At 30.7% G+C, this 23,914-nt stretch overlaps 1 protein-coding gene across 1 annotated transcript; it reads right to left on the reverse strand.

Moving 5' to 3' along the window:
- Positions 1–4,089: 4,089 nt before the first annotated feature.
- Positions 4,090–8,373, reverse strand: LOC139091869 (uncharacterized). The gene is made up of 4 exons (XM_070642107.1): positions 7,502–8,373; positions 6,505–7,049; positions 5,143–5,992; positions 4,090–4,727 (listed from the first exon to the last, which is right to left on the reverse strand). Exons 1-4 carry the CDS (start codon positions 8,324–8,326, stop codon positions 4,191–4,193), a joined length of 2,757 nt encoding a protein of 918 aa, XP_070498208.1. The 5' UTR covers positions 8,327–8,373; the 3' UTR covers positions 4,090–4,190.
- Positions 8,374–23,914: the final 15,541 nt, after the last annotated feature.

Consider the following 23,914-nt stretch of genomic DNA (forward strand, 5'->3'; position numbering starts at 1 on the left):
ACACCTTTATTGTCAAACCATGATTGTAATCATGCACAACATGTAGTTGATAGCATTTTATGTGTGCCAAGCTACACAGCTTGAACAACTCTGCTATAGAGAATCTACCCACAGAGCACATAATAGCTGCTACACAGCTAATCACATAAAACCCCATCCAAGCAATAGTCATAAAATTTCAATCACTTCCAAGTGAGATTCCATAGAAATTAGATAGCCATAATAAAATGATCATCATCAGCCAACAAAACAGCGCAAAATCTCTTGTTTATGTTACGAAATTATTTATCTAAATAGCCTTAAGCTAATTCTCGCATCTATCTGCTCTTAGAAGTGAAAAAGTAAGAAGTTTTTATGAAGCACAATAATTTTCTTCTCCTTCCGAGGCTTGCGAAGAGAAAACATCAAAAATCGCTTTATAATAACAAACACAAAAGTGTTGCATAAAGTATAATAAGAATAATAATCGCCTTCGATGATTTCTTATAACTATAAACGCAAGAGTGAAGCTTTATATTTGAGATTATTGAGGTTTATTATAAGACAAAGTCTTTCGGATGCTCTGACTCACTCACTTTTCTGTTCTGTGCAATATATCATTATTATTTATCTGTTTTTCATATACAATCAAGATTTATAAAAACAAAGTTTCAAATCTGAATGATAAATCTGGAATAACAAAAAAAATGCAAAAAATTGGATAAATTTATTAATTTGAAAAAAATGATAAAAAAAAGTTTTGTATGGATTGTTTCCTAAGAAGTTTACAACTTCCATAATTTTTGGGATTTGAACCCTAGATAATTGATTAAATTTTAGTATTTTGATTTTCTGACTTATATTAAAATTTGGCTAAATCAGTTATATATTTTAAAGTTTAGAACTTAATTTTTTCAATTTTTGTATCTAAATTTATTTATTTTTAAATAATATAATTTAAATTTTTTAAATCCTGTTCTTAAAATTGTCCTTTTTTAAGAATTTGAAATATTAAAAAAATTGTAATATTTATTTTGAGTTTAAAAGATTCAAACTTAAATTTAGGTGCAAAAATGGAACAAAAAAATTAATAAAATTTTGATAGTAGACGTATATTAAAAAATAATTGTAAGAAAAAATTAAAAAAAAAAATTAAAATCAATCAAGAATAATGTACATGATATTTCACATAGAGATTGAACTAGGATTTGAACCTTCAATATAATTTCAATTTTCTTATTTTCCAAACAACGAATGTTACTACGATTTTTAAATTTGAAAAAATACCATTAATAAACCTTGCAATCAACCACAAACATATCAATAATTAAACTTTTTCTCATTTAATCCTTTAAATTTTAATCATAACTATAAACATCATATACCAACTCTCTTAATGATCACATGTTCTCTAGGAATTTAAAAATTCTAAATGAGATTTCTTTTCTGTCGGTGTATTTTAGCTTTATTAAGGGTTCTAACGTTATAAATCATATTACGTGATACTATTTTCATTTTTCTCTATGCTCTCCTTCATATTTTTCGTGTTCCTTTGTTTTTAATATTTTCTTAAAAAATTATTAATTTACCTCCTTTTATCCACACCGCGCGGTGTTATGGTTTTTTTGCATGAAAAATATTTGAATAAATTCTTTTTATGATAGACTATTATTCGTATTTTTTTTTTTGGGCGTTTCATATTTTCAACAAAAAAATTGTTCCTACATGAAAGTTTTGTTTTAGCTTTTAGTCATATTTGTAAATAAATTGCATAATTAGCATGTGTATCAAGTGGGTTATCTAGTTGTAGTGTTTTGTTGGATTTGAATTTTTGATTGTTGATAAATTGAAGGGATTTTGAGAATTTTAAGGTCTAATTGCATAAATTAAAAGTTTTTAATCTTCAAAATTTTCAAAATTAATTTTAAATTTTGAATTTAACTGTCAAAATAATTTTTGAATTTTAACTGTCAAAATATTTTTGAATTTAGAATTGGAAATTATAAATTTTGAATACATTTGTGATATTTTTCGAATTTAACGGTTTTTTAAAATTTTGAATTTTAACCGTTGAAATTTAGTTTTTTCAATATATGAACTTAATTTTCGGAAATTGAAACTTTTGGATAAAACTGCTAAATTTCGAAGCATTTCACTTTCTAATTTTGGTTGTAATGGAAATTTAAAGTTCAAAACTTAAATTTTTTAAACGAAAATTCACAAAAATCAAGAATTTTCAATTTTAAAACAACTATAAATCCAAATACTCAAACATATTACTTACCATACATTAGAATCAGTTCCACTATGTATAAATTACTCAAAAATAAATAACAACAAAAACCTCTTAATTCCCAACTAGATTACAACCTTTCAACATAAAATTCTCCTTAACACCTCAAATTTCATGCTAAAAATATGGAAGTAGTCTACATCATCAAACATATATTTTGGCAATAAATTAAAATTTTTTCCAACACTTTGTGCCAAAAAAAACTGAAAATACCCCTCCGATAAAATAAATGTATACAAATCTAATGAAAATATTAGAACAGCACATGTGATTTATTTGGTGTTCCGCTCGATTTGTGCTTCAACACACAAAAAAAAAAACTGACTTGTTCCTTGCTCAAGACGAGAAATTTATTGCTGCTTTTTTTGAGGTTCTGGAAGGCAATTTTTGATGATATAATAAACACATTATTGTGCTCAATAAAATTTCGTCTCGCCTAATATAACAAAAACGTGTTATGCAATTGACTAAGATTCCTTTTCCTTTGATAACTGCCTCATAATCATGATTGGGAACATTTGTAATGTTGTGGTGTATTTATTGTGTGGGTTGTTATGTCTCATAATGCAATTTTTATTTATTTTAGGTGATCTTAATTTTTGGTTGTGTTTGGGGAGAATTTTATATGCAGACCCTGATGTATACTTGGTGTAATTTTATATATTTGGGTGATTTTTATTTATTGCTGGATTTTTATTAGGTAGATTGAGTAATTGAAGCACATGCTGTAGATTTATCTTGGTTGATTCAATTGATGATTCAATTGGATTTGAGAATTGAATTTATTTTGGTTTTTAAAATTTATTTTGTAAATTTTGAATTTTTGAATTTTGACAGTTTTAAGTTTTGAATTTTTAATGACTTTGTAGATTTGAAATTTTAACGTTTTGTAAATTTTGAATTTTCAACGATTATGTAAATTTTAAATTTTCAAAAATTTTGTAATTTTTGAATTTTTAACAACTTTGCAGATTTTGACTTTTTTACGATTTTGGAATTTTTTTAATTTTTAACGATTTTGTAGATTTTGAATTTTTAACAACTTTGTAAGTTTTGAATTTTTAACAACTTTGTAAGTTTCGAATTTTCAAAATTTTGAATTTTGAATTTCTAACGGATTTTGAAATTTTGAATTTTTAATGATTTTGTAAATTTTGTAAATTTACCAAATTTTTGAATTTTCAACGGTTTTGTAAATTTTGAATTTTTAACGGTTTTGTAAATTTTGAATTTTTGACGGTTTTGTAAATTTTGAATTTTTATCAATTTTGTAAATTTTAAACTATTGACATTTTTGTAAATTTTGAATTTGTAACAGCTTTTGTAAGTTTTGAATTTTTAATGGCTGTAGTTAAATTTAACTTTAGGTTTATCAACGTTTAAGTACTAAAATTACATAATTGTTGAAAATCGAAAGCAATAACAGATCATAAATCACAAACCCATCCAAACAAATAAAACCAAACTAAACCTGTAATTTTCTACTAAACCAAATTCAATCAAGTCACGCCTCGAAAAGCATTCCAAGATTCCCATCCAATCAGTTCCATACCTTCAAAAAAACCCTTTTTGTAATCAAGCCATTAATGTAACATTTTCACATGCCTAATGACATAATTTCTATTCATTTTCACAATAACTGCATATACAGGCTTAAGCCATGTAAATATTCATTAGACCTCCATTACTCTTCATTCAATTACATGTCATTTTTTAAATATTTAAACTGCTGCTTTGTGATATTTATGGAAGTGAAATTTTTAGCTTAATTTCTACGCTTGTTTAACATTAAATGCCATTTTGGCTTAACGATCAGCTATTGTATCAGCAATAATGATGATGACTTTATTAGTTTGGGTATCAAAATTTTGTGTACACACATGTTAGGCACAATTATTTAATCATTATAATAGAACTGCTACCTTCTTTTATTTAGTACATTCTCTATTTCCGCTAATGACTTTCCTTTTGTCTCGGGTATGACATAATATGTGAAAATAATACCAATTGTACTAACACTTCCAAATATCCAAAATGTTTGTCCGATACCAAAATTGTCCATGACACTTTTGAATGATGCACTGATGAGAAATGAGAAGTTCCATGTGAAAAATCCAACGATTGATCCACAAACGGCTTTGACATTCTTGGGTGTGACTTCACTGACAACAAGCCATGGAACGGTACCGTATCCAATTGGATATGCGAGGATGTAGATGCAGAGTGATGTCAATGGTAGCCATGACAATGACTCAGCAGTTTCAGGATCGATTAATTGAATGTAGAAGAATGCTCCGATTGCAAAAAGTGTCAAAGTCATGAAAATGATTGAAATTAAAAGGAGAATTCTTCGTCCTAGACGGTCGACTAGAATTGAGGCAGCAAATGATGAGATGAACTGCATGATGCCAATGATTATAGTTGACATGTCTGCTGAGAGACCTACGTTGGCTGCCTAAAATGTTAAAATAATGAATTTTATGTTTTAACGGTTTTTTAAAATTCAAATTTTGTAACGGGCTTGAAAAATTTGAAAATTTTTAAGAGAAAATTTGTTTACTTTAGTTGCTTTTAGTATTGAAATGAAATATTATTAATTAACGTGTTTTAAATAGTTTTGTGTTTCAAGATCAATTGATACGGAAAAACACAAAGTTACTGAGCTAATAGTGTCAAACAAGAGCACTCTACGATGCCTGGCTGTCGATTAATTGCGTTTTGACCAGTTAAGTAGTGAAAAATTCGTGAAAAACAATTTTCTGACCAAGTAGTAGCTATACTGGACACAATGAACAGACAGACAGTCAAAATATAGCCATGACCAGTTTCTTGTAGTAAGTGTTCAAAATTGAAAAATTATCAATACTTACAGCAAAAATAGTCGTAGCAAAGAACAGAATAGGCACAATACATGACATATGCCTAAAATACAGCAGTCCAAATCCAATCACCAGCGCTCTTATCGATGACTTCTTCGCAAACACATCCTTTAAATCAACCTTACTGTCACTAGTCACTAAATTCTCTTGGAATTCACTAATCTCATGATCCGGATCATAGCTTGACCCTCGTAGCCACTTCAATGACTCCTTAGCTTTATCTATTTGATTATTTCTAACTAAATAAAATGGAGATTCTGGCATGAATACAAAGATAAGTCCAAAAATGATTGGACAAATTCCACAAATCACATTAAGCCAGAAGACTGTCAAGTAAGCACCAAAAACGTAAACAACGACGACTCCAATTGATATGAAAAGTTGCAGAAAGGAACCCAAAATTCCGCGAACTTCCTTTTCGGATATTTCTGTTGTGTATTGAGGAACTGTTATGTAAAATGCACCGCTAGCGATTCCAACAATTATTCGTCCTATAAATAACATTGCAAAATTCTGTCCCCAAATCAGCAGTGCCCATCCAATCAGGAATGGAACAATCAAGTGAATCATAGTCCATTTCCTTCCGAATTGATCCATCCAATATCCAATAATGAGTGATGAAATGGCACATCCAACATTGTAGATTGATGCTATCCAGCTCCACTGATCATCTGTGAGTGGGAAGTATTGACCATCTTCAAGTAGACGTGGACCAACAGGTGCTGTCCATGCTAAACTCATTCCAGCACAAAATGCCCCACCTGAAGCAGCTATTGCAGCTATAAATTGAGGTAGTTTCTTTGTTTCCATGGTCATTGACTTTATCTTATCATTTTGAGAACTTTATGTCCAAAATTGCAATTCTGTTGGAACAGCTGATTATTGTCTTGTTATCGGTTAGATGCCTATGAATTGGATTGTCTCAAGGACATTTTACCGAAATTAATGAGTATTTTTTAGAATTTTGCACAAAGTCAGGCTTATTGAGGAACAGTTGACTTGAAACTGAGAGAAAATGGAAGTAATGTGCGAGAATAATGAGCACTTAATAGCTTGTTATCAAATCTTATCATCAACGTCTTGGTCTGATAACGATAATACAGCTGATATACACTGAAAGAAATGAAATTAAGGCTGAAAAATAGTCATTAAGTTAAATCCAAGTTGGAACTACAGATTTAAGAGTAAAATGAAAGATTTTGAGTATTGAGACAGGTTTGAATCCTTAAAGAAATGTCTTTTTCGCTTTCTATGTTAAGTATATTCCGTTTTTACTTTTTTGATACTTTTTGCCACATTTACCTCCTTCCTTCCTCCAATTCCTCCCTATTCCCATAAAAACTCATTCCTTCTTAATCAGCATAAGCCTTTTTATTCAATGAATACTCAATCTCAGCCAAAGTTCTTCCCTTTGTCTCAGGAACTACAAAGTATGTAAAGAATATACCAACAACACTGCCACATGCAAATATCCAGAATGTTGGACCACTTCCGAACAGTTCAGTAACATTAGTAAATGATAAAGTAACCAAGAAAGCAAATGCCCATGCAAAGAATCCAATAATTGGACCACAAAATGCCTTCATATTTTTCGGTGCAACTTCACTGACAACGAGCCATGGTACGCCACCGTAACCGCATGGATATGCGAGGATATAAATACAAAGTGACGTAAGTGGCAGCCATCCCAAAGATTCAGCAGCTTCAGCATCGACTGATTTGATGTAGAAGAAAGTTCCAAGTGCAAAGAGTGTCAAGGTCATGATAACAATTGATCCAAGAAGTAGAACTCTGCGACCAACACGATCAACAAAGAAGGAACCACCAGATGAGGATACAAATTGCATGGCACCGATGATGATTGTTGACATGTCTGCTGAGAGACCGACACCGGCTTCCTGAAATGGACGAGGGGTAGAATTAGTTGGGTTTAGGGTTGAATTCCTAGATTGAGGATGGGAATGAGGTATGAATAGGATATACGTTATGATGCACATTGGGTAAGATGGCCTGGCCGATGCCCTAGTTCAAGATGGGCCACCCAGTACCCAGAATAGTGTAGTCAGAATTATATAGAAAGGGTTGCCCTATACAGCCGGATGTAGGGTGTGGATTGACCCGGGTGCAGGGTGTGGTTCGACCCGGGTGCAGGGTGTGATTTGACCCGGGTGCAGGGTGTGGTTCGACCCAGGTGCAGGGTGTGAGTTGATCCGGGTACAGGGGATGGGTTGTTCCGATTGCAGGGTGTGGCTTGCTCCGGGTGTGGAGTGTGGGGTGTGGTAGTATTTAGCATATGCATAACTGCTCAATCCTATCTAGTATAACCCTCTCCCCAGCACATCATACTCACCCCAAAAATAGTCGTCGAATAAAACAGAATCGCATTAATCATACACATTTGCTGGAAGTATAGCAATCCAATTCCAATAACCAAAGCAACAATCGATGACCTTTCCTTCATAGCAACTGAAAATGGAACTTTTGCTGTCATTTCGTCTGACAAGCTCAACTTCAATTCCTCAATCTCATCTGATGGATCATAGTCCTTTCCTCTAAGCCACAATAATGACTTTTTAGCTTCATATTCTTGATTTTTGATTATTAAGTATACAGGTGATTCAGGCATAAACACGAATATGACGGCAAATATAATTGGACATATACCGCAGACGATGCTCATTGAGAAGATTGACATGTAAGCACCAATAATGTATACAAATAGAATCCCGAGAGCGATCAACAGCTGGAAGAATGTACCAAGTGCACCACGAATGTCCTTTTCAGCAATTTCAGCTGAATATTGTGGAGCTGTAATGCAAAAGGCACCGCCAGCAATTCCAAGGAAAACTCTTCCGATCAGCATCATTACGAAGTTTTGTGCCCAAATGATTAATCCCCATCCGATCAAAAATGGAACTACAAGTCCCATCATTGTCCGCTTCCTTCCATACTTATTCATCAAATATCCAATTGGTACACATGAAATGGCACATCCAAGAGTCACAATTGATGCTATCCAACTCCATTGACTTGTGGATATTGGAAAGTATTGTTCCTCATCAACAAGTCGCGGTGCTGCCGGTGAACTCCATCCTAATGCTGTTCCAACACAAAATGCACCGCCAGCTGCTGCCAAGCCAGCAATAATTTGTGGAGCTTTCTTACCCGAATTCATTGGTTACGTTTAAATCCACGGAATTCTCAAGAGGTACTGTAGACTGAGTTTTTGGATTATTTTATCAAATCTAATCGTCAATAAATTTTTGAGAGAGTTGAGAAACTGATATGTGCTGTAAATATGAGATTAGGTTTATTATTGTAGTTATTTAATTTGCGGGAGTTATAATTATTGACTCATTTGTGATAAGGGAATGATTAGGATTAATTGGGAGGTGGAAGTTCTAATCGGGATAGTTTTGGATATTGGAGCTATATAAGCAATAACTATACGAGGGGTTGGGAGATGGGACGGTTACTATAGATGACTATAGGAAGGAGATAGGGATGTAACTATAGGAGATGGAGATAGAGGAGATGGTAATAAAGGACAGTATAGGTGGAGATGATGACTAGGAGACTGTAGGAGGGAGAGGACAGTAGCTTTAGAAAAATGGTGTATGCATAGCAAAAATGTATCGAGAGTAGGCATTTTTGCCTTTAAAAATCTCAAAAATGATGAATATTAGTCAAAGTTAGGGTTAAGTAAACCACACACTTAGACAATCCAAAGAGTCAAGATCAAGTCAAGATCAAGTCAAGATCAAGTCAAGATCAAGTCAAGATCAAGTCAAGATCAAGTCAAGATCTAAGTCAAGCTCAAGTCGGGTCAAATTTTACCAGTGTAACAATTAGGTAGTTTGGTGCTTTTGCTGAATATTAAGGTGCTTTACTCAAATTTGATGTGGTAAGTCGAATATTGTAGGTTCGAATCCTACCATTTCAAATTGTGTGCTTTTTCAGAATGTTTAGATCCTTTAACTGTATAATGTCTGAATTTTGAGCTTAACGCTAAGTTGGATTAATGCAATAATCAAGAACTTGATGTCTTTAACTAAAGCAGTGGTGATCAACCTTTGTTTTTCGCGACACATCTTGATGGTAAGCCTCGATTGAAACCGCACTCGGTATAGAATTCAAAGCATTTTTTAAAGCATTTTAGTGGCACTTTAGAATACCACGGCACATAGGTTGCCCACCACTGAACTAGAGTACTCTCTAAAAATTGACCCCAAAAGTCAGCTTACTTACAACTAATTTGATCCTTTTATTACCGCCTACATTAAGTCTACCATGATTCTTCTGAAGTTTTCCAACAATAAACTTTTGAGGTTATGTCCGATTAGCAACGATATACAACCTTATAACTCGATGTACTTTATGGTTATAATCCAAAGAATGACTTCAAGTAGGAATCTTCGTCCATAAAAACGTTATCACATGAATAAAAATATTATCAATAAACCACTTAACATTATGCAACATTAAACGCATTACCCAAGACACACAAGCAGATACTATAAAACTGATAAAGTTCAGCTACCGCACACCTAATAATCCACGATGAAAAATCGTTAAATCTCCTCAGAAAAGGAACGTCGTCGAGACATCATAAAAAAATGAAGAGAATTCCAATGAAAATGAAGTGTAAATTAAATAAACACAACTCGGCAGACACAAGAAGAAAAGTTCAATATTTACATTCTCAACCATCCATAAAAACGGCATTAGTGCCTCAAAAATGAGCGTATTTAATTCGAGAATTTAATTCCTTTTTTTTTCAAAAAAAAAAAAATAAATAAAATAGCATAAATAAGGATTATAAATGTTAAAACTTTCACGATGATTGTCTGTTGTGTGCTTGCTGGCATCGCTCATCGCGTGTGCGGCAATTTTTATTTGAAGATTTTACTCTTGTCGATTCCAAGATTTTATCAAATAAATATTATTATATATTCAAATAATATTTAACTGTTGCGAGAAAAATTAATAACTTTTTGTTTGCTCATTTTATATTCATGAACGGTCATAAATTTTAATTTGGTTCTTTGAGCCTCAACATTTCGATGCCTTTTTTTTTTCATCTCCTCTCCCTCGCTCTACTCGAGAGTGAGGCTCTTGTGATACAATGAAATATTTATGAAATAAATTTTTTTAGAATAAAGAAACTCTTCTTTTGGCTTTTGTTATACAGCAAATGTCCCTTGATAGCTTGGATGTTGAAGAGATGAAGGGGTGATGATGGGGTTAGATTTGGCTGACTGTCTGTTTAGTTTTTGAGTGCTTTTTATGGATATCTTTAAAATGCAATCAAAAAATGGGTTTAGAAATGAAAATTTTGTCCAAAATCCGAGAGGATTGATCTGGATATTCCTTGAGGACTCGAATCACATGAAAGTCAACTTAGACTAGAATGCTTTTCTTTGGAGTACACCTATGATCTGGTTTTCTATCCATTTTCTTCTTACTGGTGAGAATCTCTTGTGATATCCATACCTTGGTAGGGCAATATCTTTGACTTACTAGTGTGTCACCAAAATCTTGACTTGTCATTAACCTATGTCGTGTGCTGTTCCATTCAAGACTTAGCACAAATTATGTCGTGAAAGGTTGCGCTATCACTGATTTGACCGTTCTGATCTGGGGTTGTGTTTAAACTCGTTTTTTTGGATGTAGATTCGATTTGAATTTTGACAGATTTCGTCCAAATTTACCCTTAATGACAGTTTTGAATTTTTGTTTTAAACAGACTGTGGCGACTATTCGGTTTAAAGTTGATTCCAGTGTCACACTGGCATGTTATCGGTATTTTGACCAATTTGACTGATTTGTGCTATTCGGGTATGTAAATCCACCTAGAATTCAAATTCCTTCTTGATCTTCCATTAAGTTGTTAAATTATCTCAACTCTGAAAAACACAAATTTAAAAATGGTGAACCAACAACCTTTTGAGTTATCAACCTAAATTTGATCCAAGAACCTTACCAACTACTCCATAGATGTCCTTAACTGCTGTACATTAGAATGACAATACCACTATATCAACACCTAACCCAAAGAAATGCGTCTTCATACCTCCATCATCTTTTGAACACCACCTAACTTCCGATTTAAATGCTTAATGCTTTTCATTCAAAAATTATTATTTATTTGGATATTTATTCTTATATCTTTTCAATATTATTAAAATTTGACCACAAAATAAAAAATCTACACAACAACAACAACGAAAAATTTTTAAATAAATTATTCAACTTCTTTTCTTATTTCTCTTTTAATAAACAAACTTGTTTATTTGAATTCATATAAAATAACGACGACGATGAAGAAAAGAGAATTTTTATAAATAATCCTATTTAATGAATTAGAACAAACATATATATTCGAATAACACAATGATTAGAGGTTTGAGTCTTTTATGATTTATTTGTTTGTTATGGAAAAAAGCATCGCTTTTCTTATTTATTTATGGATATCTAATGCACATCTTGCATGTATAGATTCATTTTTTAAAAAGGTTGTAATTTTTGGGTGATTTTCAATTTTGGAGCGGCATTTTTTGGATTGATAATTTTAATATTGAAATTTTAGTGGTGAAAAGTGAATGAATAATCAAAATATTTGAATTATTGATGATTTAAATAACTGTTTATGGATTTTTTGTGATTAACGTCTTTTTGGAATTTGAATTCATGATTTTTAAAATGAATTGATTTGTAAGGTTTTGATAGATGCGAAATAAAATTGTTAAATTTTAGAGATGCAAAACAGAATTTGTAACGTTTTAAAAGATGTTTTAAAAATCAGGAATTGCAAGGACTTTAAAAAGATGCGAAAAAAAATTGTTGCATTTTTATAAAGACGCAAAACAGAAATTGTATGGTTCTGAAAAGACGCAAAGCTAAAATTGCTGCAAAAATTGTTGTGTAAGGTTTTAAAAAGACGAAAAACAGAAATTGTATGGTTCTAAAAGACGCGAATCATAAACTGTTGCAAAAAAGAAATTGTGAGGTTCTAAAAGACGCAAAACAACATTTGTAGTGTTTTGAATGATGCAAAAAAGTAAGTGTTTTTGGTTTGAAAAGACGCGAAACAGAATTCATATTGTTTTTAAAGATGCAAAGTATGTTTTACTTGAATGGTTTTAAAAGATGCAAAATTGGAATGCAAAAGTTCAAAAAAGACATGTAACAGCACACAAATCAAAAGTTAAGTAAGTCAAACTTCAACATCATTACAAAAGCTTAATCTGACAAGCTTGCAGACAACAGTACATCCCTATCATCAAGATTCACTCAAAACTCACCTCTAACTTTTTCAATTGAACTCCATTTTCACTGCAAAAAAGTGACAGCTAACCTAAAACAGACACGCTTTTAGCGATGTAAGCTTGAACACAAGCACTTACCTTTAGCCTTTCTTCACAAAACGAGACAGAACCAACAAAATAATATTTTCAATACATTTTCACGATCTAAAAATAATGCTTTCGTTATGCCTTGATATGATACAATGGCACGAAAGAATGAAAAGAAAAAAATCAATTTTCTCCCCCATAAATATTTATTTAAAAAGTGAAATTCATTAACACGACCATAAGCTATCGAATGTCATACTGATAATTTGTTCTGCATTTATTTATTTGTTTTTTTACAATTTTCTATCGGAAGATGCAGCCATAAATAATATTTCAAGGTAAAAGGTAAGCTTCACGTCAGTTAGTTACGCATAAAAAATTTGAACATTTTTTGCATAAAATCATTTATGCTAACTATTGCGTGCATCAAGACTATATCAGTAATTTATATTACACGATATAAAGCACTTTATCATAAGTCATGTATTGTTATGAAATTTATGTTGCAAAGTTTTACTTTTAATTACAAATATTTACAAATGAAAAAAACTTATTCTATGATTATGTACTTATGTTAATGTTTGTGTTATGTAGATTATGTTTCGCATGAAAGGTTCGTGTGAGATTTGGAGTTGTAAAATTAATTAGAATGGTTTATGAGCTGCAATTAATAGAAATTTTAAGTTTTTTATGATAATTGGTTTTGTAAACAAACTGAAATGATTAAATTTTTGGTTATTTTGAAAGTTGAAAAGCCGTTGAGTTTTGAATCAAATTTTTGAGTTACTAGAAGTTCAAGTTACCAAGATGACACAATTATTTATCAAAATGATGCAATTCTAAAATCAAATTATTCACCTAGATGACAATTTAAATCAAATTCTTACCTAGATGACGCAATTCTTAAACCAAATTTTTACCAAGATGACACAATTCATAAATTAATTTCTTACCTAGATGATTCAATTCTCAAATCAAATTTTTGCCAAGATGTGGCAATTCTCAAATCAATTTGTACCAAGATCAATTTTGTAAATTCTCAAGATGACACAATTTCAAATCAAATTTTACCAAGTTGACACAATTTCCCTAATTAAATTAATATCAAGATGACTAAATTCTCAAATCAAATTATTTTCCAAGATGACACAATTCTCAAATCATAATTTTACCAAGATGACACAATTTATTTCCAAGATGACACAATTTGTTTCAAAGATGACAGAATTTTCAAATCATTTTTTTTGCGCCAAAATGACACAATTTTCAAACCAAATTTTAACAAGATGACAAAATATTAAGAAAACATTTTCAAATTTAAAATGACCGTTACATATTCTTCTTCAAGATTAGACTCAATTCAACTTGAATTCAAGAAGATTCCAACCAAGTTTCAATTAGCAATTAAATAATTATAATAAATATCGCAAAAAATCAAAGTTTTAAATGCATGAAAATTCTCGATAAATCCCAATAATGTCGCTCACCCTTTTGAACGTTGAAAAAGGCATATTTATACCTCATAAAGGTGTTTGTTTTAGCACGTTATTTATAAATTTGATTTTCTCACTTTTTCATTTCCATAAAATTGATTTTTTTCTCTTTGCTTATTTTTGCACGGCAAATTCCGCTTTATTAAGAATCTTGAATATTCTCATGATATATTTTAGCATTCAACGAAATATTTCTGATTCAATTCCGCCAATTTAAAATATATAATATAAAAAATAAAAATATTTCTATCAGAAGCTATTTATTTTCATACTCGTGATATAAAAGCGCTGAAACAAGACATTGAAATGCTCTTTTTTCCATAATGCAAAGTGCACGGCATTGATTTCACAATAATCAAATATTTGCATAAACACTTGAGTGTGTTTAAATATAAACAACGAAAAATATCAATATTGGAAGACAAAAAAAATGAAAATCAATTTCAATGTGCTTGATAAGTGCATAAAGTGTTTGGTAATGCAGTTGTATTGGTTAATGAAGCCTTTAGCGCATTTAACTGTTAAATAATATTTGAATTTTTAAACAATTTTTTTTTTCTCACTTCGAATTTTATTTTGCATTTTTCTCAACTTTATAAAGCTTAATTCTTAATATTTTGATGTATTCTTATAGAAAAAAGTGGCAAGATCGATTTAAATACTAAATATCATAAACTAGCTTGCTCTAACGATGATAAATTGACATTTTTTCAAAACCACGTGTTTTTTAATACAAAATCAACTTCTAAATCCCAAAATGAACCACGCAATGCAATTCCTCACTTCAACTTATGCTAAACATCGGCAAACATTCTTTTCAATTCAAATATAGTGTGAATGGAAAAACAGAGAGCGGAAAATTGAAATTATGAATAAATTGCGATGGATAACTACACTGCCAAAATACGTTTATACCAATATCTCCGAAAGAGAGAATGAAAAGGTTGGAAAATAAATATAAGCAAGTGTTTCATAGATTTCTATACTGCTAATTATCTGATTTTGACTTTGTTTTACACACTCGTTCTCGAATGAGTTAAAAAATTAAAGATACAAAGGAATCAGGGGAGAATTTTATACACTTTTGATGCAGAAAAGTTATTGAATACACTTTTGATGCAGAAAAAGTCACTGAATACACTTTTGAGGCAGAAAAGTCACTGAATACACTTTTAAGGCAGAAAAGTTACTGAATACACTTTTGAGGCAGAAAAGTCACTGAATACACTTTTGAGGCAGAAAAGTCACTGAATACACTTTTGAGGCAGAAAAGTCACTGAATACACTTTTGATGCAGAAAAGACACTGAATGCACTTTTGATGCAAAAAACTCACTGAATACACTTTTAAGGCAAAAAAGTCACTGAATACACTATTGATGCAGAAATGCCCCAGAACATGTCTAAAAACTCATCCCTTTTCACACCAAATCCTCACGATTTCATGCAACCGCTACTCCCCAACTGTTGTTGTTTTTCATTCCTATTTTTGTGTATAGCAAGTAGCATATTTGAAATAATTTTTCTTCCGTTGTCGATGTTATTTTTCATTCTTCTCTCGCCAAACTCGCATTCAACATTTTGATCAAAAGAAACCAAAAAAACAGCAAAATTAATATCTTCGTGATGCCTGATCGAGCTGCCTCGGCAATTGTTTCTTGACTTTAATGCAGACCGCTCTCACTATTACATGGGCAACACAGCCGAGTCAATTTTTCATCTTGTTTAATTTTAGCCAATTTCGGCAAACTATCTGTTATTGTACAGCATTCTTTACACTCTTCATGTTCTTCTTGTTGTTTTCCTCCTTATTTTAGTGCCTTTTCCTTTCAGGAAAAAAATCCACACATTGTCCGTCTGTTTGTCCGTCCATTTGTCCGTTTGTCTGTCCGTTTGTTTGTTCGTCCGATTGTCCGTCCGATTGTCCGTCTTTCTGTCCGTTTGTTCGTCAATTTGTCCGTCCGGTTGTCCATCCATTTGTCCGTCCATTTGTCCGTCCGTTCGTCCGTCCGTTTGTCCGTCGTCCATTTATCCGTCGTCCGTTTGTCCATCGTGCGTTTGTCCGCCCGTTTGTCCGTCCGTTTGTTCGTCGTCCGTTTGTCCGTCGTCCGTTTGTCCGTCCGGTTGTCCGTCCATTTGTCCGTCCGTTTGTCCGTCCGTTTGTCCGTCCGTTTGTCCGTCGTCCATTTATCCGTCGTCCGTTTGTCCGTCCGGTTGTCCATCCGTCTGTCCGTTTGTCCGTCCGTTTGTCCGTCCGTTTGTCCATCGTGCGTTTGTCCGTCCGTTTGTCTCGGGGAAAATGCACTTCCGTCGCTCACGGGTGACCACGTCTAAACTGGTTATGTTACTTTTAACACAAAAATTTCGAACCAATTTTCTCAGCCTCATTCGCTCTTCATACAAAACATAAATACGGGCATGATTTTCTCTTAAAGTGTTGAAGAAGGTGTTTTGAGGAACACTTAATAACACACAATAATAAATAATAAATGAATGAGTTATGTTTATGAACGTATGTATGATCTTCCTTCCTTTACAGCACATTTTCAGTGGATAAATAAAAAAAAAAAAAAAAAGAGAAAATTATAAAAAAATAAGAGCATGAGAGGACATGAAGCATAATAAGAAGAGGTCGAAGATGAAAAGCTTGTTTCGAGTGAGTTTTCGGGTGGACGATTAATGCTGTATGATACATAAACATTGCTTTTGCTTTAAATATGCGTAAAAATATTAATGCACGACATTATACATTAAAAAACATACATAAACATGCCTTACATATTGATTGTTATGAGTTGGTAGTTTATTTTAACATCGACATAACTTGAGCTGGTTTTGGGATCCCTTGCGATGAGTTTTGGGGGATTTAAATCAGATTTTAACGGTTTTTTGGAATTTGAAAAGATTGAGTGAATATTTTGTAAGATTTGAATATTTTGAACGGTTTTTTGACAAAATATTTTGTAACGGTTTTTTGAAATTTGAGTAGATTTGAAATATTTTGTAACGGTTTTTTGAAATTTGAACAGAAAAATTGAGTAAATTCAAATTATTTTTAACGGTTTTTTGAAATTTGAAAATTTGGAATATTTTTAACGGTTTTTTGAAATTTGAACAGAAAATTGAGTAAATTCAAAATATTTTTAACGGTTTTTGAAATTTGAAAAGATTCAAAATATTTTTTAACGGTTTTTTAAAATTCAAATTTTTTCAACAATTTTACAAAGCCTCCGCAAGGACCTCAAACATCTAAATTACATGATCACACTAAGACGTCGTTATCAATCAAAAAACATTATCAATTCATCTCACATAATATCGAATGTAATTTAAATTGCTTATTAGTAGGTGCTGTAATGGTGTCTATTCATATTAAATATAATTCTTTTATAGCTCAAAGGAAGGCAGGCCAGGATGGAATATTGAATAAGTCGATATTATTTTAATTCTTGTTGAATCAATCGATGCTGCATTAATGTTAAAATAATAGTAATTTATCATATATGTAAAGGAGTAAAAATTATAGGATTTGTGATTATGTGGAAACAATTTCTGCTTAATCGAGGATGGAAAAATATTATAATTTTAATATTTTATAATGTTTGAACATTTTAAGTTATTAAAATGAGAAATTGGTTCAAGAAGTGTGGGATATTAAAGGGTATAAAGCGCATTTTTTAGTTTTTTACTTGCAAAATTTTGGAAAAATTTGGAAATTGGATAATTTTAACCCCTTAGTATTCCGGCCAGTCAAAACATCCCCATATTCTTAAAAATTGGATTTATTTGAAAGAAAATTCTAAAAAGAATTTCATAATTCCAACCTCTTTTATCCTTGAAAAAGCGCACTTTTTGGTTTCATACTTGGAAAAATTTGGAACATAATTCTAGCCCATCAGCCACCAGCCAGCCAAAACACCCCTTATCACTCACCATCCATCACTCCCATTCCAACAAACCCCGTTAAAAACATTCTTTAATTTAAATACATCGAAAAGTCAACACATAATGAATGAAAATTGTACCCAATTTCGTCTCAGCTTCAGATCTCGTTCAACTTCATAATTGATACGCGCAAAGAAGAAAAGAACGAAATCACATTTTAAAATTTACTTAAACAGGAGCGAAAGAAAAGAAAAGCAAAAAAATCATTCAGCAGAAGACACAAACCTGTAAAAATGAAATTGACGCAAAGATGAGAGAAAAATCATGCGAAACACGCTAAAAAGAGTTGAAAGATTCAAATTATCAGCACAATGAGTGTAGGGAAATATTAAAATTGGTAAAGAATTTGGAGGGCTATTTGGAGGGGTGGCTAAGGCGCATTTCATTACAATTCAGCTTGTTCAGCACAAGTCAATATTCAAGCATAATTCAGAATATTCAGCTCAATTTGTTCACCACAATTCACTTGTTGTAATTCAGCTTCACCAATTTTCCTTGTTCACCACAATTCAGCTTGTTTACAACAATTCAGCTTGTTTACAACAATTCAGCTTGTTCACCACAATTCACCTTGTTCACCACAATTCACCTTGTTCACCACAATTCAGGATATTTAGCTCAATTCAGCTTGTTAAAATGAATTCACCTTTTTCACCATAATTCAGCATATTCATTAAAATTCATCACATCCAGTAAACCTCACCAAATAAGCACTTCCAAACCCATAACAATTCTCGCTTAAAATAATTTTTACAGTCGCTTTAATAACAGCTTTAAATACTTTCGCGTTTGAAACAACAAAGTGCGTGCAAGGTGCTTATTGTGCTAAATGCTTAATGCAAATATTGCATTTAACAATTTACAATATTTATTTACAGCAACCGGCTTTCGCTCTCTTACTTATTTTTCAAATAAGTACATGATGTCGGCTCCGCTTTTTGCACTACACTGCAATTAATAATACCCACAATTTTACATTATATGTGTATCGTTATTGTGCATACACAATATTATATTTTTTTTTATATGGAATTTCAAAAGGTGCTATGAATTAATGAGGAAAAATCGTTTAATTACAAGATTTTTTTAAAAAATTGTCTATATTTAGTTCAGAGTGGTTAAACAGGCATCTGTCATGGGCAAAAACTATACAATTCCTTACAAAACCATACAAATTACCAAGAAATTGTACGGTTTTTCTTACAAAACCATACAAATTACCAAGAAATTGTACGGTTTTCTTACAAAACCATACAAATTATCAAGAAATTGTACGGTTTTCTTACAAAACCATACAAATTGTAAGGTTTTTGTCTGTGGCAGATGCCTGTTTAGCACCTCTGGTCTAGTTTGACTTGGAATCGAGTTGACTTTTAAAACAAAGGCACAACATACGTACGTGAATGTGAATAAAAACATGCATGGACGGTAATTGCTGATTTTATAATCGTAAATAAAAATTTATTAGCATAAATGATGCATTAATCATTTAATCTGGTACACGAAACGTAACTACAATGTGTGTGTATAGTCACTGCTGTCTATTTGATTTAATCTAGAAATTGCTAACATATCGATATGAAGACTGACAAAATATGGCATGTGCAGGCATAAATTCATACTTCTGTGGTTGTAATTTGCTAAGTAATTGTTTAATTTCTTTTTTAAAAAAAGCCATAAAAATTGTGTCTGATGAAATTGTGTGTTTTTTAAGGACTCTTTGAGTGTTTCCAATTAGACTTAATTATTTCTTGTTATAAATTGAGCCTTTTTACTTAAAAATTTCTGTGACATGAAATGGCAATTTTATAAAAAAAAACATGTTTAAAATGCGGCTTGTTTGAATATTTTTTGAGGTGTTTAACATTTTTTGGAAATGTGTTGTGGTTGTTTGGTGTCAATTTGCTTCATTTTTGGATCGTTGAGTTAAAACTTTGCATCTTTGGAACAAAGCATGGCTTCATTTTTGAATCACTAAATGAAAGCATTGCTTTTCTTCATTTTTGCATCACTAAGTCAATGCTTTGGTCCATTTTTGCATCGCTAAGTCAAAGCTTTGCTTGATTTTTGCATCACTAAGTCAATGCTTTGCTTCGTTTTTGCATCACTAAGTCAATGCTTTGCTTCATTAAGTCAATGATTTGCTTCATTTTTGCACCACTAAGTCAAAGCTTTGCTTTATTTTTGCATCACTAAGTTAACGTTTTGCTTCATTTTTGCATCACTAAGTCAATGCTTTGGTCCATTTTTGCATCACAAAGTCAAAGCTTTGCTTCATTTTTGCATCACTAAGTTAATGCTTTGGTTCATTTTTGCATCACTAAGTCAAAGATTTGCTTCAGTTTTGCATCACTAAGTCAATGCTTCGCTTCATTTTTGCATCACTGAATCAAACTTTTGCTTCAATTTTGAATTATTGGTTTAAAATTTAACTTCATTATCTTCTATTTACCTTATTTCACTCCATTTAAACATCTGCTTTGTTATTAATCATTATTTCAAGATTCTACTCACTGAACTCTTTCTCAATTATAATTAAGCCTCCAAGAAATCTTCAGCACCAACCTTAAATCTGGCAATTTATTATAAATCACTGCTCTGCTTCATTTTTTCCATCCAAATTCAAATATAGTTTTTGCAAATAATAATGATGTTAATAAAAGTTACAAATTGCTTTATGTCAATAACGCATAACCCTAAAACATTTCTTTCCATTTCGAGCTACCAGAGATTATTCATTTAAATTATTCAAATTACGTCCATTGACTTTGAAAGGCAGAGCAGCAGCTTCCTTAAATTTATTAAAGTCATGACAGTGAAAAAACAAGGCAGCACAAAAATAACAATAACTATATTTCTTTTCTTCTATATTAAGTTCAATAATGTAAAGTGAAAGAAATCTCATTAATAAAATCACCTGAATCTGTCTAACGTCTCAAAAGAGTAAATCTGTAAAGGTCAAGTTAGTTTAAGATAATTAAGCAGCAAATAATCATTAAATGTATTTTTTTTTAGTTCTTCTCTCTATTCTCATCTCCTGACATCTTCAAACATGAATCGGTCGGTTGTGATCAGCAATGAGTTCATCTTCTATTGTTCTATTCTGTATGGAACACATGTATCGATAGATTTCTATCTTGTGATAATGAATGATGCTATAACTTCGTCTTGTTCTTTTAATTTCTTTTGGTTGAAGCTGGATTTTGTAGAAATGATGAGTTTATAATTGAGCATTTTGAGGTTATGATTGAAAAATGTTGAAAATTGAGGAAAATATTTGAGTATTTGATTGAAATTTGGTTTGATTAGATGCTTGCCACTTTTTTGTACAACATAAAGTCAAAAAATATGAAAAAATAGGTAATTTAGATAGTTTTAAGTCGAAATTACTTTTCGAGGTGGAGAAAAATTTGCCATTTTGGTATTTTTTCTACAATCTCATAAGGGATTATCTTTTGAATTCTAAAAATCAGTTAGAAATGATAATATTTATAATAATTGAGAAATCGAGTTGAAATCTTCAAAAATGCGCTTTATGTTTCCAAACTTCAGTGACTTTCTTACTTATTAATATTTTTCCTTCTCCATGATTTCATTTCTTTTTTTTTCATATTTTTTCGGACTAAATTAAAATTCCAATAAATTTTCTAGAAGAAGACAGAGACAGAGAAAGAAAAATAAAAAAAATTAGAAAAAGAGAAGCTATTCAGGTTAGTCTAATGAGTTTCATAAATCATACACAATCTATAGATGAATTTCTTTAACCATTTTCAGCTTCAACACTCTTTGGCTCTTTATTTCTTTTTTCGTTTAAACAAATGAGACTAAATTACATTTTTAAATGAAAAAAAAAATCCGCAAACGGCTATAGCAAAATGAGAAGCAGCAAAAACAAAAAAGTCATCAATTAATTAAAAGTCTGAAGCCTAAAAATATTTGTTTAATTCATTAAAACTCCGTTCACTTCATGTCGTGTGATGAGCAATAAAAATGTTTCTTCTTATTCTTCCTTATTTCCATGACTTGCTGTGGACTTGTGTGTGTATATGATGGAAAAAAATGCAAATCACCGCTACACATTATTACCGTAAATGGACCACTATAAAAGATTCCAAAAAACTACAATGTCGATGAATCGACAAAAAGGCAAATTAACTGTAATTGAAGATCAGTTTAAAGGTGCTGAATGAACAATAAAAAAAAAACACCAATTAATTACATCCATTTCTGTTGAATTTCTTCTTTTATTTGTTTTTTTGATTACATCGCTAACATGAGAATTTAATTTCACAATTTTTACAAGTAAAAAAGAAATTTTTGTTAGTGCCAATAGAGATAGATTCTTATTATTAAGTGTCGGCCCACATGAATTGAATGGAAAATTATTCGCTAATTTTTTACACATTCCTTTTTTGAAAATTTTCGACTCTTTTTTTGGCATTTATTTCTCACATATAATTAGTCACTGACAGGGATTGTGGATTAGGAGAGAAGTTAAGTGAGTTTAAGATAGGGTTAAAGAATAGGTTCATGGAGTGCAAGAGCAGCAATGTCGTAGTGGTAAGGGCGTCGGACTACTGACTCTAACGGGTCTGGGTTCGATTCCAAGTAAAACCTCGCCGAATCAGGGTGTTTTTTCGCTGATTCTTGTCGTAAAAATTCGGTTTTGTATTAAGGAGGCAGGGGGGTGAACAGGGGGACATTGGGGGTACACGGGTCTCAAAATAAAAAAAAGTATATTTTGTAATAAAATTTTTCAATTTTTTTTTAAATTTTATAAAAATTTGTAAAAAAAATAATTTTTTTTATCTTGCTTCCTAGTAAAAATTAAAAAACTTAAAAAAAATGGATAAAATTTACATTTTCTTGTTTATATTTTGAATATTTAGGGTTAATCCCAAAAAGTTATAAACGGAAGCATGAATTTTTTTCAATTTTCAACCTTAAGAAAAATAATTTTAGTTGCTCCAATTCTTAAATTTTTATAAAAATTTTTGCGCAATTTTGTCAAATTGAGTAATTGACAAAAAAAAATTTTAATTTTTTTTTTAAAAAATTTTAAAAATATTTTAGAAAGCTTAAAATTTTTGCGAAAAAATTACCAAAAAAAAATTTCCAAATTTTTTTTTTTTCCACAAAAAAAAAATATTTTCAAACCTACCAAACTAGTTCCAAATCAATCTGAAACAGAAATATAAAAATTCACATTCAGAAATGAAAAATTAAAATTCAAATTAATTATGGAACATTAAACACATAAAATTCTTTTTTATTTTTCATTTCTCTACTAAATAAAACACAAAAAACATTTTCTTGTTTATATTTTGAATATTGCAAATAATATTATTGGCATTTTATTAATTTAATAAATTTTTTAATGATTTCTTCATCTTCTTGTTATTTAACGCTTATTTTAATATTTTTTTTATACATCTTTTTATATTTCGGCGCTTTTAACAAAATTAAATAAGAAGCTAATTTCATACTTAAAATATATAAAAAATAATGTACAATGTACACATAATAATTTTTTATGACCCGTGTCGATTGCAAATTAAATTAGTTATTTTTAATTTAGGGAATTCTTTTTATTATAACGCTTTGTTTTGTTTGTGGATATTAATTTGAAAAGATTTAAATCGGACATGAGTCTTGAGTGTAATTTAGTCAATTAAAAGTTTTATTAGATTTTAATTTTTAATTTTAAATTTTAAATTTTAAAAATTTTTTTTATCAAATTTTAATTTTAAATTTTTTTTTATCAAATGTTTTAATTTTTAAATTGAATTTTTTTAAATTATTTTAAAAATTGAATTTTTAAAAAATTAAATGAAATAATTTTAAAAATTTTATTAAAATTCAATTATTAAAAAATTATAAAATTTTAAAAATTAAATTTCGAGAAAAATTTAAAATTCCTTGCAAATTAAATTTTTGATGTCTTTTTAAATTTTATTAAAATTTGATTTTA

This window comes from Chironomus tepperi, unplaced genomic scaffold, assembly GCF_022539635.2.
Source record: "Chironomus tepperi strain 1889 unplaced genomic scaffold, CSIRO-AGI_Ctep_v1 contig_262, whole genome shotgun sequence".
Taxonomy (NCBI): domain Eukaryota; kingdom Metazoa; phylum Arthropoda; class Insecta; order Diptera; family Chironomidae; genus Chironomus; species Chironomus tepperi.

Coding starts and splice junctions, on each gene's coding strand:
- LOC139091869 (XM_070642107.1), bottom strand. CDS start 8,326: ATGAATTCGGGTAAGAAAGCTCCACAAATTATTGCTGGCTTGGCAGCA. Junction 5,993..6,504: donor AAAAAGGCTTATGCTGATTA/AGAAGGAATGAG, acceptor TTGGACATAAAG/TTCTCAAAATGATAAGATAA. Junction 4,728..5,142: donor TTGCTACGACTATTTTTGCT/GTAAGTATTGAT, acceptor TTAACATTTTAG/GCAGCCAACGTAGGTCTCTC.